This window comes from Taudactylus pleione, unplaced genomic scaffold, assembly GCF_031769625.1.
Source record: "Taudactylus pleione unplaced genomic scaffold, aTauple2 ptg000102l, whole genome shotgun sequence".
NCBI classification, from domain to species: Eukaryota; Metazoa; Chordata; class Amphibia; order Anura; family Myobatrachidae; genus Taudactylus; species Taudactylus pleione.
Genome location: NW_028284504.1, coordinates 2,073,367 through 2,086,029, shown reverse-complemented (window position 1 = coordinate 2,086,029; position 12,663 = coordinate 2,073,367). Strand labels below are relative to the sequence as shown.

At 46.8% G+C, this 12,663-nt stretch overlaps 1 protein-coding gene and 1 non-coding gene across 2 annotated transcripts in view; both read right to left on the bottom strand.

The window, feature by feature from the left end:
• MEIOC (meiosis specific with coiled-coil domain) overlaps positions 1-12,436 on the bottom strand; it is a 114,337-nt gene extending 101,901 nt beyond the window's left edge. The window contains exon 1 of the mRNA XM_088470730.1: positions 12,387-12,436. Coding sequence (XP_088326856.1) covers positions 12,387-12,392 — 6 coding nt within the window. The 5' untranslated portion in view covers positions 12,393-12,436. The remainder of the gene's footprint in view (positions 1-12,386) is intronic.
• LOC148525630 (U6 spliceosomal RNA) lies at positions 599-705 on the bottom strand. The gene has a single exon (XR_015878260.1). It is a non-coding gene; the product is annotated as a U6 spliceosomal RNA (small nuclear RNA).
• Positions 12,437-12,663: the final 227 nt, after the last annotated feature.

Below are 12,663 nucleotides of genomic sequence, written 5' to 3'. Positions count from 1 at the left end.
AAGGCTTGATGTGGTTCCCAATTGGGAACATGTAGATAGGCATCTTTTATATCCAGGGAAATTAGGAACTCCACTGGTTCCAGGCTCGCAAAGACAGACTGAAGTGACTCAATTTTGAAACGATACATCTTCAGATACTGGTTTAAAAAACTTCTGGTTTAAGATGGGTCCGACTGAACCATCCGTCTTCGGCACCACACAAATGTCTGGAGTAAAACCCCATAGCACGTTGATCCCCTGCAACCGGAACTAGCACTGTGTTGCAGAGACTGGATATCCTCCTGCCGACCCGGCCTGTTGAAAAGTCTTTAAGCGAGCCCCCATCACAGGAGTTCCGTGGCGAGTTTCTTAGCTGGTTTCTGTACCTGACGTACAAACCTATGTGAGCGACCGCTACCTCTTCTGCCCCGTGCCTACCTGGAAGCACCTCGAGCCTTATCCATTACTTTTTTTTTTTTCTTTTTCTTTTTAATTCTGGGCCCAAAAGCATATTACCAGTGAACTGTAACCTACAACAGCCTTACTGGATTCTGCGTCCACCTGCCAAGAGCGCAACCAGAGAACTCCGCGGGCAGAAAAGGCAGAAGCGGATATTTTAAAAAATATGGAACGCTTCACGAATTTACGTGTCATCCTTGTGCAGGGGCCATGCTAATTCTCTCTGTATCGTACCAATTTTAGTATATGTGCTGCCGAAGCAAGCACTGCGAGTATGGATCTGCTCTGGAAGTACCGGAGTCCCAGCTCGTAATCAACTGGTCTGCCCAGCCAACTACCGCCTTGTGAAACCAGATGCTAACAAGCGTAGGGTCTAAGTAGAGCCCCCCCCGTAGTATAAATAAATTGCAGTGTAGTTCCAACTACGATCAGAGGGATCCTTTAAGTAACATAGCACCCGGCATTGGAAGCGTTGTTTTCTTAGAGAGACCACAACCAGACGTATCTACTGGAGGAGATGTTTCCCAGTTTTCCATCATAGATGATGGCAATGGATAGCTGGGGGGGAAGCGACATGGAATCTGGAACCTCTTATCCAGTTGTTTCCAGGCCGCTGAAAGCTATTCGTGAAGCTGTTGGGAGAAGGGAAAAACAGCCAACCTTTTTTATCAAAAAGTTTAAATTCCTAAGTAGCAGGAACTGAGTCCCCAGGTAAATTTAGGACCTGCTGGACCGCCAGAATTATAGGTTCCACCTCCGTAGAGATGTATTCTAAGTTCTGATTCGCAGAGCCGTCCTCCTCCAACTTCTTTCAATTGATAACAAATGGAGGGTACAGTAGCAGCGGTACCTATAACCTCTAGAGATTTGGTTAACCCCGCCACCCAGGGAGACCTATTAGCCTCAGCGCTATCATGTAGGCGGCCCATGAAGGAGAGGGTGAGGCAGTAATAGCCACAGAAGGGGCTATTACTAAACCAGCAATTACATAACGTTGAGCCAGAAGCATGTGGCTTAGTTTGTTTGTAATTACATTTAGAACAAACATCCTTTTGAGAAGCCTACTGCTTGTCATTAATGTACACACTACTTCACACAGACTGTATTCAGACTTTACATATACAATATATAGATAGTATACAGTGTAGAAAAACAGAAGCCTGATGTTGGGACACAGAGGAGGAGAAACCTCACTCCCCATTCACAGATCAGATCCCCTGCTCACTATACACCTTCTAGTGTATATCATTTTCTTCAAGAATTGGAAGTAGGAGAATCCAGCCCTCTCTTTAAACAACTGCAACACTACCTAACAGGGAGAGATGCAGGCATACAGAAATAAAGACGGCAGACACACTGTTGTAACAGTTCTATGCCGCTTAGAATATAGAGAGCCCATCGATTAGGCTCCGCACCTTCCTCATGCGAAGGGCTCCCAAAGTGGCTTCTATGTAGCCATAGCCCCGCTTTGCTGCCTCTGCTAAATGCGTGTCCAGCAGGGGCTGAAGGAGTACTATTGAAGGCAGGGAGCAGCGCTGAGCACAACTTGTACTACAAGCGCTGGGCAGCGGAGGTTGCAGGCATTAAAGGACACAAAACGGCAGACACGCTGTTAGCTACTGCTGTATGCCGCTAGATTTGAGAGAGATAGAGAGCCCGCGCTGATATAGGCTCCGCCCCTTCTTAATGCCAAGGTCTCCCAAAATGGCTTCTGTCATTACCTTGTGCCAGCCCCACAATGCTGCCAGCGGGGGCTGAATGCATAAGAGCTAAGGCAGGGAGCAGTGCGCTAATAACCTAGTCGTCATGTAAAAATACAGAGTCTGAAAGGGATTCACATCAGACCCATATTCTGTGCAGAAAATACCCACACTTGTTACATGTGTGTCTGGGTTCCGTTGCAAGCGCTCTGGCAACAGGGAGGGGGGAGCCGGGGGATGCGCAGCTACATACTCACTGCGCTCCCCTAGGAGTCTCTCTCGGCAGGTCAGCACTCTCTTCTTCTTGCTGTGGAGATGTGCTGTGGCGGTAAGGAGCTGTCAGTGCTTTTAGTATAAGTACTGTGCACTCCTTCCTGCCTTCTAGTAAGGACAGGGCGCCAGGTACCCGGACCCCACCTTTAGAGAGGTGGCGAAGGGTACCTAATAAGTGTAAAAAGATGTTATAAAATAATAAAGCTAAAAAATCTAATGAATAAATGTATTGCTGGAGCACAGCAGATTGTGACCAGCTCCTAGAGGCACATTTTCTAAACTGGGGGCTGATGGGGCATAGAGGGGAAGGAGCTTCACACTTCTAGATTATTTTAAAGTGCCAGCTCCAGTTATCCACACCTCTATACCCCAGCGTAAGCAACTCCAGTGTCCCCTAGTGGATGAAAGAGAAATATATATTACATATAATACACTGCAAATTGGCACTACATTCAACTGCCCAGATTCAGTGTCTGGGAAGGCTATAGCGCTGTGTACACTGACCCAAAGGAGAGGTACACAGGGGGACTGGACCAAGCGCTATCCGAGGAGAACTGCGATGCACCATACAAGAAAATGGCCGCCAGAGACCTCAGGGGGGCGTGGACGTAGGAGGGAGCAGCTCAGCTAAGCCAGACCGCAGTGGAAAGGCGCGCTGAGCTGAAGAGCCGGTACAACAGGGAAGGCTGACTCCCCTGGCTGAATATTAACCCGTGGGACGCTGGCTTCCCACGCAGATACTGTCCCTGGTGGTCTAGTGGAAACGCAGGGTATGGGGGGCCTGCGTCCACCTCAGTGCCTCCGGTTTGTCCCCTGTGACCGGAGGTAATGACTGCTAATACGCGGGTCACCGCCTTACCTGTCCCCGTACGTCCGGCCGCAGTCTGGGACGTCCGCGAGGCCAGGATATCACGGACCCCGGGGTCCCACTGAGATCCCCAGATTGGTACTGGCGGCGCCGGCGGGGTGACGGAGCGGCAGCACAGACGTCCAATGGACAGTCTGTTGCTGCGCGCTCTGAAGATAGTTCAGAAACTACCAAATCATAAAATAAAATAATATCTTTAGGGGTAGCTAAGTAGCCCCTCTGCGTTAACAGTGACCCGACTCCGGCAGGGCACCAACTCAACTGAGGTGTCTCTGGCTCGGGGGCGGGGTATAGGGACGATGGACCAGTGCATCCTGGGAGCAAAGTTTTAACTGCGTGGTGTCCGGGATCCAGATCCAACCTACATCCCAAGGTCTCCCTGTGGAGCCTATGGACCCTGAAGAAGAAATACCAAATTGGAAGTACTCTATTGCTTTCTGCAATAACAAATGACTCCAAGCAATATTAGTCACATGACCACACACCTTATTAGGGAGAGGAAAAAGCACTAAAGCCGGGTACACTCTAGTACCAACCTCGCTCACGACGGCAACCAGTGGGGTGCCGGCATCGACAAGTGGCTACACACTTGCCGTTGCCGGCAGCGACGGAACAACGGCGGGGGGCCATGCTGCCTTCGGTGAGAATCCCGGCTCCAAAGTCCCGACAGTGAGTATTAGGTTTAGCCACTAGGGCGAGGGCTAGGCTGCGGGAGGGGGGGGGGGGGGGATGAACAGTTAGGGTTAGGTTGCGGGAGGGGAGGGTTAGGCTGCGGGAAAGGTGGGTTAGGGGAAGGGTTAGAATACTTTGCATGCAACAGGATTTCCACCGTCAAGATTACGCGGCCAGCATAATCAGCGTAGGGATCGCGTACCCAAACCAATATGACAACTCCTTTATTCTTATTTATGGATGTGAGCGCAAAAAATTAAGGAGCAGCCATATCTTGGCATCTAAAGCTACAAGATACTACAAGTAAAGTAAATCTTTTAACACTATCAAATGACACCATTTGTACCCATGTATAATGTATATCTCTGCATCAAAGCAATATTTTGTGCATATCTAAACAAGGACAAATAGAACCTCTGCACCCAGAGACATCTGAATTACAATTAACTGTATCTGATTTTGAGTATACCAACATAATTGCATTAACATGACTATTTAAAGTACCAACCCATTCAGATAATTACCCAATGTGTTCACACCTTATCCCAAACCCTAACTGTTCCCTAATATTCCTATCTGCACAGACAACTAAAATAATCAGCTGATGTTTCACCAGAACTACTGCCAGAGACTATGGGCCTGATTCAGATTTGGGAATAGAGTAAAGCAGGCCATACATCAGGACGAAATCGTTCCAACCAGCCAACTAATTGGTAGTTGCAGCAGCAGGTGTTCAAGGAGCCGTCCTCTCTCCCTCTGCCCCTCACAGTAGCCTGCATTCAGCATCCACAGGAGATGGACTGGGACGATGTCTGCCTTTGGGACTGGCTGAATGGCATCCTGCTGCAACTCGCGCTCTATCTCGGTATCGGGCTGCCGACTGCGGGACTCGCCACCCACATTGCGCTGTCCGGACCACAGTGCCCGGCTGCTAGGCTCTGCAGGTGTTTACTAGTGCGGCATCGGTTGCTGCCTGCAGAGTACCTGAGGATGTCCTGGGTGCAGAGGAGGCTGAAGAGTTTCAGTTTCAGCTGCACGGTTACCAGACTTCCGTGTCCGAAAACAAGCCGTCGGGCACCCTGGTGACTTTACTGCAGGTAAAGGGCCAGGACCCGGGCAGGGTGCAATACTAGATGGAGTATCTGTTTGATAGCAGATCTCAATGACTACTTTGAGATAGACCCGGAGACTGGCACCGTCACCACCACCCAGCCGCCTGACCGGGAGAATAAAAGACACAAAGGTGTTCAAGGTTGGTGCCACAGGCTTCGGCTCCCCCAGGAGGTCAACCATCGCCTATCAGTTATCCTCTCCCCTGTCATCTTATGTGTCTGTATAGTACCTGTCACCCTCCGCCCTATCACCCTGTGGTTCCATATAGTACCTGTCACCCTGTGTGTCTGTATACTACCTGTCACCTCTGCCCTGTTACCCTGTGTCCATATAGTACCTGTCACACTGTTCACTGTCACCCTGTGTGTATGTATAGTACCTGTCACCTTCTGCCCTGTCACCCTGTGCGTCCATATAGCACCTTACATCATGTGTGAGCCCATATAGTATAGCCATATATTGCTCCACACCCCTCCCTTGTCAACCTGTGTTTTATACAGTTAAAAAAAAAAGAAAAGAATATGATGTGTATATATAGATCACCATAAAGGTTTTTTTGTTTTTTTTTATTAAAGGTATAAAACAATTTCTTTCCAAAAATGTCCCCAAAATTGTAGATTTTTTTTTTTAACAAATGATCAAATTATTTAATAAAAGCTATTTAACCCTTATTCAGTATAATTTTATTAACAAATCTGCATATTTATTAATAAAAATGATACTGAATCGGGCTATTATTTGATAATGATAAATTGGTTAACCTCACCCTCATTTTAAACGTAATAAATAACTACACATACTGATATTCAAATTTTTAACAAATATTTAGGGCCCCATTTAATAATGAAATGATTGTTAAATCATTCGCTAAAGGAGTTATGTCCTCCTTTCTGTATTTAAAAAACAGCGGTAAACTAAGTTTACTGGTGTTTGTCGCTGTACCACTTACACCATCTATAGGGCGATATTCAATATGGGGCAAAAAGTCCGTCATTTTCGCCTATTTCCATTATCCCCGTATTCAATTTCATTTACTTTTCGCCGGTGCGAAAAGTCAATGTAAAAAAACGGGGATAATTTTTCTCTTGCCTTTAGCAGACGAAAAAAAGTACAGTATTGGGTTTAGGGGTGCAGGCTTAAAAAGAATAGCCCGCACCACTGGCAATGGTCCCTAAAAATAATGTGTCAAAAAAAGTAAAAAAAATTAAAAATAGGGACACCCCAAAAAATGTATTTCAATTTTGGGGTTTAAAAAAAAAAAAAATATAGGAACACACTTCTAAATTAGCGGAATGGAGTCCAGAGGGGTTCCCTTATATGGGACAGGTGTTTTCTTCATTGCGGGCGTAGCGGCAGGTGCATTTTTGCTGAATTTTTAAAAATCATTTATGGGACTTAAAAAATATGCTTGCACCCATTTTCAAGTACCTCAAATTTGATGGGCATAGTTATTTTTCCCCAAAAAAACTTCTAAATGCTCTTCTGCATTACCTTCTTCAAAGCCGCATTTATGCACCCACCACGGCTATTTAAAAACCCAACTTTTTTCTGCAGGCAAAAACGGGGGTACCCATAGTGATCCACCAGGTCTGGACATCTTTAGGGGGTCCTACAATTATTTCCAGAAAATTCCCGCATTTTTTCGCTGATCAAAGTTTCGCCGGTTCCCGATTTCGCCTACTTTGGAATTGAATACGGGGAATAGCGGGCACGCACGCGATACTTTTCCGCCTGGAAAACAGGCGAAAAGTCCAGCAGGCGAAAAGTCTGGACTTTTCGCCTCAAATTGAATACAGCCCAAAGATGGCTATAAGAATACAGTCTCCGTTCCCAACAATGGGGACCTAGCAGCTACCTTTTCCGGCTTCAGCCTTCCCGGCATTGCTGGGGCCCGCTGGATGAAATTGTCATGCACGTGTGCAGACTGGCTATCACACATGCGCATGACACAGCCACCCATTGCCAGGTTGGCTGGTCTGATGAAAAGTTGGTTAGATGTGTGGAGTCATGGTGCATACACACAGTCAGATCAGACAACGGTAAAGATATCGTTGTCTGATCATCCTGCATGAGCTGGATGATCGTTATGGAACATCCAGCACAGCACCAACCCCCAATAGTAACCTGGTCGATATCGACCAGGTTGGACTACATGCAAGGGCGATGGTTGTTATCGACCATCCGTGCCCGCGCATCGTCCGTTGTTTGGGGGTTGGTAGGGGCTAAAAAATGGACGATATAAACGATCTAAAGACAAACTATATTGTTATCGTTTTTATATCGTTCTGCTAAATCTGACCGTTTGTATGCACCATCACCATTTTAGTTGGACAGACAAGTTAGACGGTTGGTCAGTTTTATGGTTGGAGAAAAGTTGTTCTGAGGTATGGCCAGCATAAGATAGAGCAAGTAAATGTGTACCTGGACAAAGACAAACACATTAATTTGTTTTGCATGTGGTGTAAATACTGGCTGCTTTTGCAAGTAGCCCACAAATACTGGACAGCTTAATTTTTACACTGCAATTTAGATTTCAGTTTGGACACGCCCCTACCAAATCTAAATTTCTCTGCACATTGTGCATCTGCCCCACCTGCAGCGCAGCATGGTTTTACCAAGGTGCACAGTTACTTGCTCTTTCTTATGCTGAGTACACATTATCCGATGTGTACCCAGCACGATAGCGTAGGCGGCGGGTCCCGGCATCAGCAAGTGCTTACACACTTGCCAATGCAGGAAGCAACAGCGGGGGCCATGCTGCATTCGGCAGCATAGCCCCCACTGACTGTATCGCCCGTCGGACCTGCATGCAGGTACACACTGCCCGATGTGGACAATATATCATGTATCCAACTCTACTCTGTTCACAGATCAGAATCAGGCCCTATGATCACAGAGTGATAAGAACATGCCACATAATACCTTCCCATAAGGTAATTGCTCTTATTACCACAACAGCATTAAAAGTAGCATCTCTACAGTATATGTGCCTAAGAGGCCTATGTATTAATAATCGTGGCAGTTTCTATCATAATGGACTTTTTCATTTCAAACTAAATTCCTGTTGGATAAGGAGCACACTGCGTTGCCTCCATCAATTTTAGTCAGAGCCAGCGGTCTCCAGGACCCACCATGGCTCTGGTAGACAGGCTGACCTCCAAAATGCGCTACTGAGCATGCGTGGCTTTCTCCTCAGCGTCCATTATAAGAGGAAATACGTACCCAGCGTTTCTGCCATACAAGGCCACACAGGTGCCCCAGACACCCTGTACCACCACTGCTTGTCTAGTGGAGCACAGCACCACACACCGCTAGGGTGTATGCTCCGATTCCACCTGGCGCACTGCAACGCCCAGCATACCTAATCGCTCTAGGTTGCATCTAATACCCAGTTATAGTCAACCTACTTAATCCCTGTGTGTCTACGACCACCTGTATTAAGCTGTTTCACGTTTTTACTGCCACCAACATTTTTGCTGTGCACTTCACCAATCCAGCACACACCATCAGTACTCCCAGGGCTTAAAGTACTGTTAATAGCCCCAACTCTGCTAATAGGTTATGGACCCAGTGTCCTAATCCCGGTTGGTCACTCTGCTAGTAATTTCTCCTTCCATGTACAACCCCGGCATATTGGAGGAGTCTTTCACATTTTAGAAAGACTCCTCCTGAGAAACTGACACTGCGCATACACACAGTATCAATTTCCAGAAGTTGTGGGAAAGGGATTGTAAGATCCCACTTCTATGAATATGGCTCCATAGGCATAAAGCAGTTTATGCCATCTGAGGATGGGGTAACTAGCTTTTTGGAGTTTATACAAATGGGTCAAACCGTAGTCCCTATTGATAATAATGGGGACCGAGGTCTGCAGCGCTTATTAGGCTTTGCAGGATATTTCTGTGAAATTTCCTGCATTAATCTGTTAGTAAATAGCAACAATGCATAAAATTATGCAGAATCTGCTGTTTCTACATACTTTTATGAAAAAATAAAATGCTTAAAAAAAAATGCCCCCCATATGCACTTTTTTTCTATATCTACTTAGAATCCCTACTTTTCCTAATGGCAGCAGTAAATTCTGCAGAAAACATAAACATTCATAGAAGTGCTCGGTCCAAACATTGTATCCATATGCATAAAATCGTTAGGTGAGAAGTAAATATGAAATAGGCCAGGATGACACCATTTGCAAAAATGTGTTACCAGTCAATATGTGTGATGGTCACATTTTTCATGTGTGACGGGCACAATTCTTATGTCACAAACCATAAGTTATTTACAAATATCTCCCTAGTGCAGACAGCGATCAGTGTTCTATTTTGTGTCATATACATGGATTTCACATGTAGAAATGACAGTGGGCCTGATTCAGAGATGGACGGAATTGCAGAACCGTACACAAGCAGCTGTGCAATTACGTCCATCTCAAATGCAAATGCAGCAGGAGGTGTCTTTAGGACACTCGCAGTTGCATCACTGAAGCTTACCACAGCCTGACCAGATCCTGGCAGCTTGCGAGGTCAGTAAGTCTGCATCCATGGAAGCAGACTCCTGGCCCCAGCATTCTCAGTAAACGGGGGCGACACGCCTTCTTTTCTGTGAACGCAGGCTGTCCCCGCACCCCCCCCCCCAAAATGCTACAGCCTGTCAATCAGGCAGAGGCTTGGGGGAACTCCGTGTGGTATCGCAGGACTCGTTCTGCACATGCACAGAATGGGTCCTGCGCACACGCAGAGTAGAGAGCATCAGAGGTGCGTTAACCATCGAGTTAGCGTACATCTCTGAATCAGGTCCAGTGTTTGTGGAGAAGGGGGTAAATTAAAGTATAGTAATTAAGAGGTTTGCTAATATAGGGGATGGTCCCTGAAGTGGTAAATGGGTGTATTTATTTTTTAGTATTTACACCATGCTAATTTCCCAGCGGACCTGCAAACATCACGAAGTCTTATCCAAAGAGTTTTTACAGACGTAGTTCCAAAGGCATGCCATGCTCCTTGTTATGTATGTGGTAAATATTACCATTTATGTATAGAGCCACCACGCCATATCAAGCAGCTCTGTACAGAACATATTTAATTATTCCAGGTTGAATTAGAGCTTATAGGGGGGAATTCAATTGTTTTTTGGGCGGCTATAATTAATGGGCACTGACGGAGCAATTAAATTGTTTTTAGCCACCCATTAAATATCAAGCTTTACGCAAACCAAAAGTACCAGGTTTAGCCATGTAAAACGGCTACTGTTTGGGCACCCAATCCAAGGACTTCGCACAATTCTGCTAGCTGCCTCAAGAGACTGCGAGCAGAAATGTCGGCGCCGGTGACTCTCGCGCCCGAACGAACAATTGCTCTGTTGGACACCCATTACTTAAGGCACCCAAAAAAGAAATAATGAATTCCCCCTTAGAGGAGATTCAATTCAGTGTGGTGTTAATAGTGAGAAGGAGTTCCCGAAGCTATTCAATCCAGCGCGCTGTTAGCCCGACTAAAGAATTTCTTCTTGCAATCTCCTGAGGGTGTGAGCAGAAATCCGACTAAAGTGCCGGCCACGAGGCTTTGCCGACTTACGCTAACAACCTCACGGCTGGCAGGGCCGGATCTAGGGGTGTTCGACCAGTGCAGTCGAACAGGGGCACCACCCATAGATGGCGCACCTCTCCCCAACATCCCAGTTCTGTCCCGCTGTTCCACCCGTGAGCCGAAGTGGCTCGCAGGTGGTGAAATCGGGAGGTTGGGACCGTGCCGGACCCCCAGAGTGTGAATGGATGCAGCGTGCATGCGCGCGGCATCCATTCACTGACGGGAGAGGGCTGGGGAAGCCCAGCCAGTGACGGAGGGCTGGGTTTTACCCTCAGCCTGACTTTATTTAGAGGCATGCCATGCGGGCACGCCTCCAAATAACATCACTAAGGGGGTGTGACCTATGGTAATGAGGCCACACCCCAATTTTGGTCGCAGGGTGGAACGTACCGGGCCGGCACAGGGTGCTCAGACCCCTGGAGCCGGCCCTAGCAGCCGACACCTGTGACTAGATACCCAGATTAGGTTGCGAGAGCCGTCATTCTCCGACTTAAGTCGAACTGAACTGCTAGGTGAATGTAATAGCCCCGGGACCAACTTCCCGGCGATATTCACCTCACTCTGAATTGAATCACCCCCATTGCTTGAAAACAACACGGCTTACACCTACTGGCATTCAATAACATGTTTATACCCACTGAGTTTAAAGCGCATTTGCAAACTGCAAAATATACAACATACAGAGGCCACAGAGTGGTACAGCGATTGGTTCCATCCCATCTCTGATCCCATGGCTTCAGTTTACAGCAGTGGTTCCCAAACTGTGAGCCGCGGCGGACACTTGCAGGGGTGTCTCGGGTTGATGGTCCAGCACCAAATTAAATTATTTATGGCCAATGTAATATAAACATGTGGACAAACAGAAGCACAAACCTGTCACCCACTACATAAATGAACCTAAGGATGACAGATAAGCACAATATTCTTCACTTTACTACGTCACTACATTTTTTTCTGAATTTCTAAGTAACAAACTTTTGGCTTAGGTGTGCCATGAAAACAATTCTGATGTACTAGGGCACCGTGATTCAAAAAAGTTTGGGAACCACTGAGTTACACCCATGCCACAATCAGTGTAAGGTATGCGTGTTCTGCACATGGTTAGGTTATTTTTATCCAGGTGTTCTGTTTTCTTCCCACAGTCCAAAAACATGTTGTATGTGTGTACAGAATACAGAGTTTACCTCAAATCCATTATGAAACCAAATGTGTTATTTTTGCACAAAACAAAATGGCCTTTCCTATCCTATACCGGATAAAATCACACCAGTACAATAAGTCTGCAAGGTACTGGTGTATGTAGATTTGAAAGGTTTTCTTATATTACACAAGTGCCCTTCATCTGAAATGAGGGTCACCGATCCACATGCACACAAGCTGCTGCAGTGCTCATCTGCAATTTCTATAAAAGATCAGGGAACGATTGAAACTAATCAGAAGATTGTGCTTGTATTTACCCGTATGGCCTCTAGTCTATATCTAACCGTATGGCTACTGTGGCAGTCTACCCTCTGAATGCAGCCCATGGCATTTAGAAGTCTCGCCAACTGTTGAGAAACTACAAATCCCAGCATGCCCCAGCAGTTAAAAAAATAATAATAACACCCCTCATCTACCATTGTCCTAATAAGGAGCTTGCGAGGGGAGAGGAGACAGACATCATCTTGTTACCCTGGCCTGTAACATATAAGCAGCACGGCAGAGGCGCTAGTAGTATTGGTACACAGAATGGGCTCTCACCTCCATGGCATTCGCCGCTCTCCGTCCTCAGCCGGCGGACTCAACTGAACTAGGGACACAGCGCACAGTCGCTTTTAACAAAGCATGGCCCCGCCCCCGAGCGGCCGTTACTCTGAGGGACCGGTCTCGTGGCCCAAAACTGCCCCGGTAACAGTCCCGCCTATTGGCTGGCAACAAAAATAAGGGAAGAGCGACTGGCCAATCGTTGTGCGTTTGCATGGTCGTTGGCCGGTAGTAGGGCGGAAGAAAGCGCGTGCACAGGCAATCGTTTATTTCC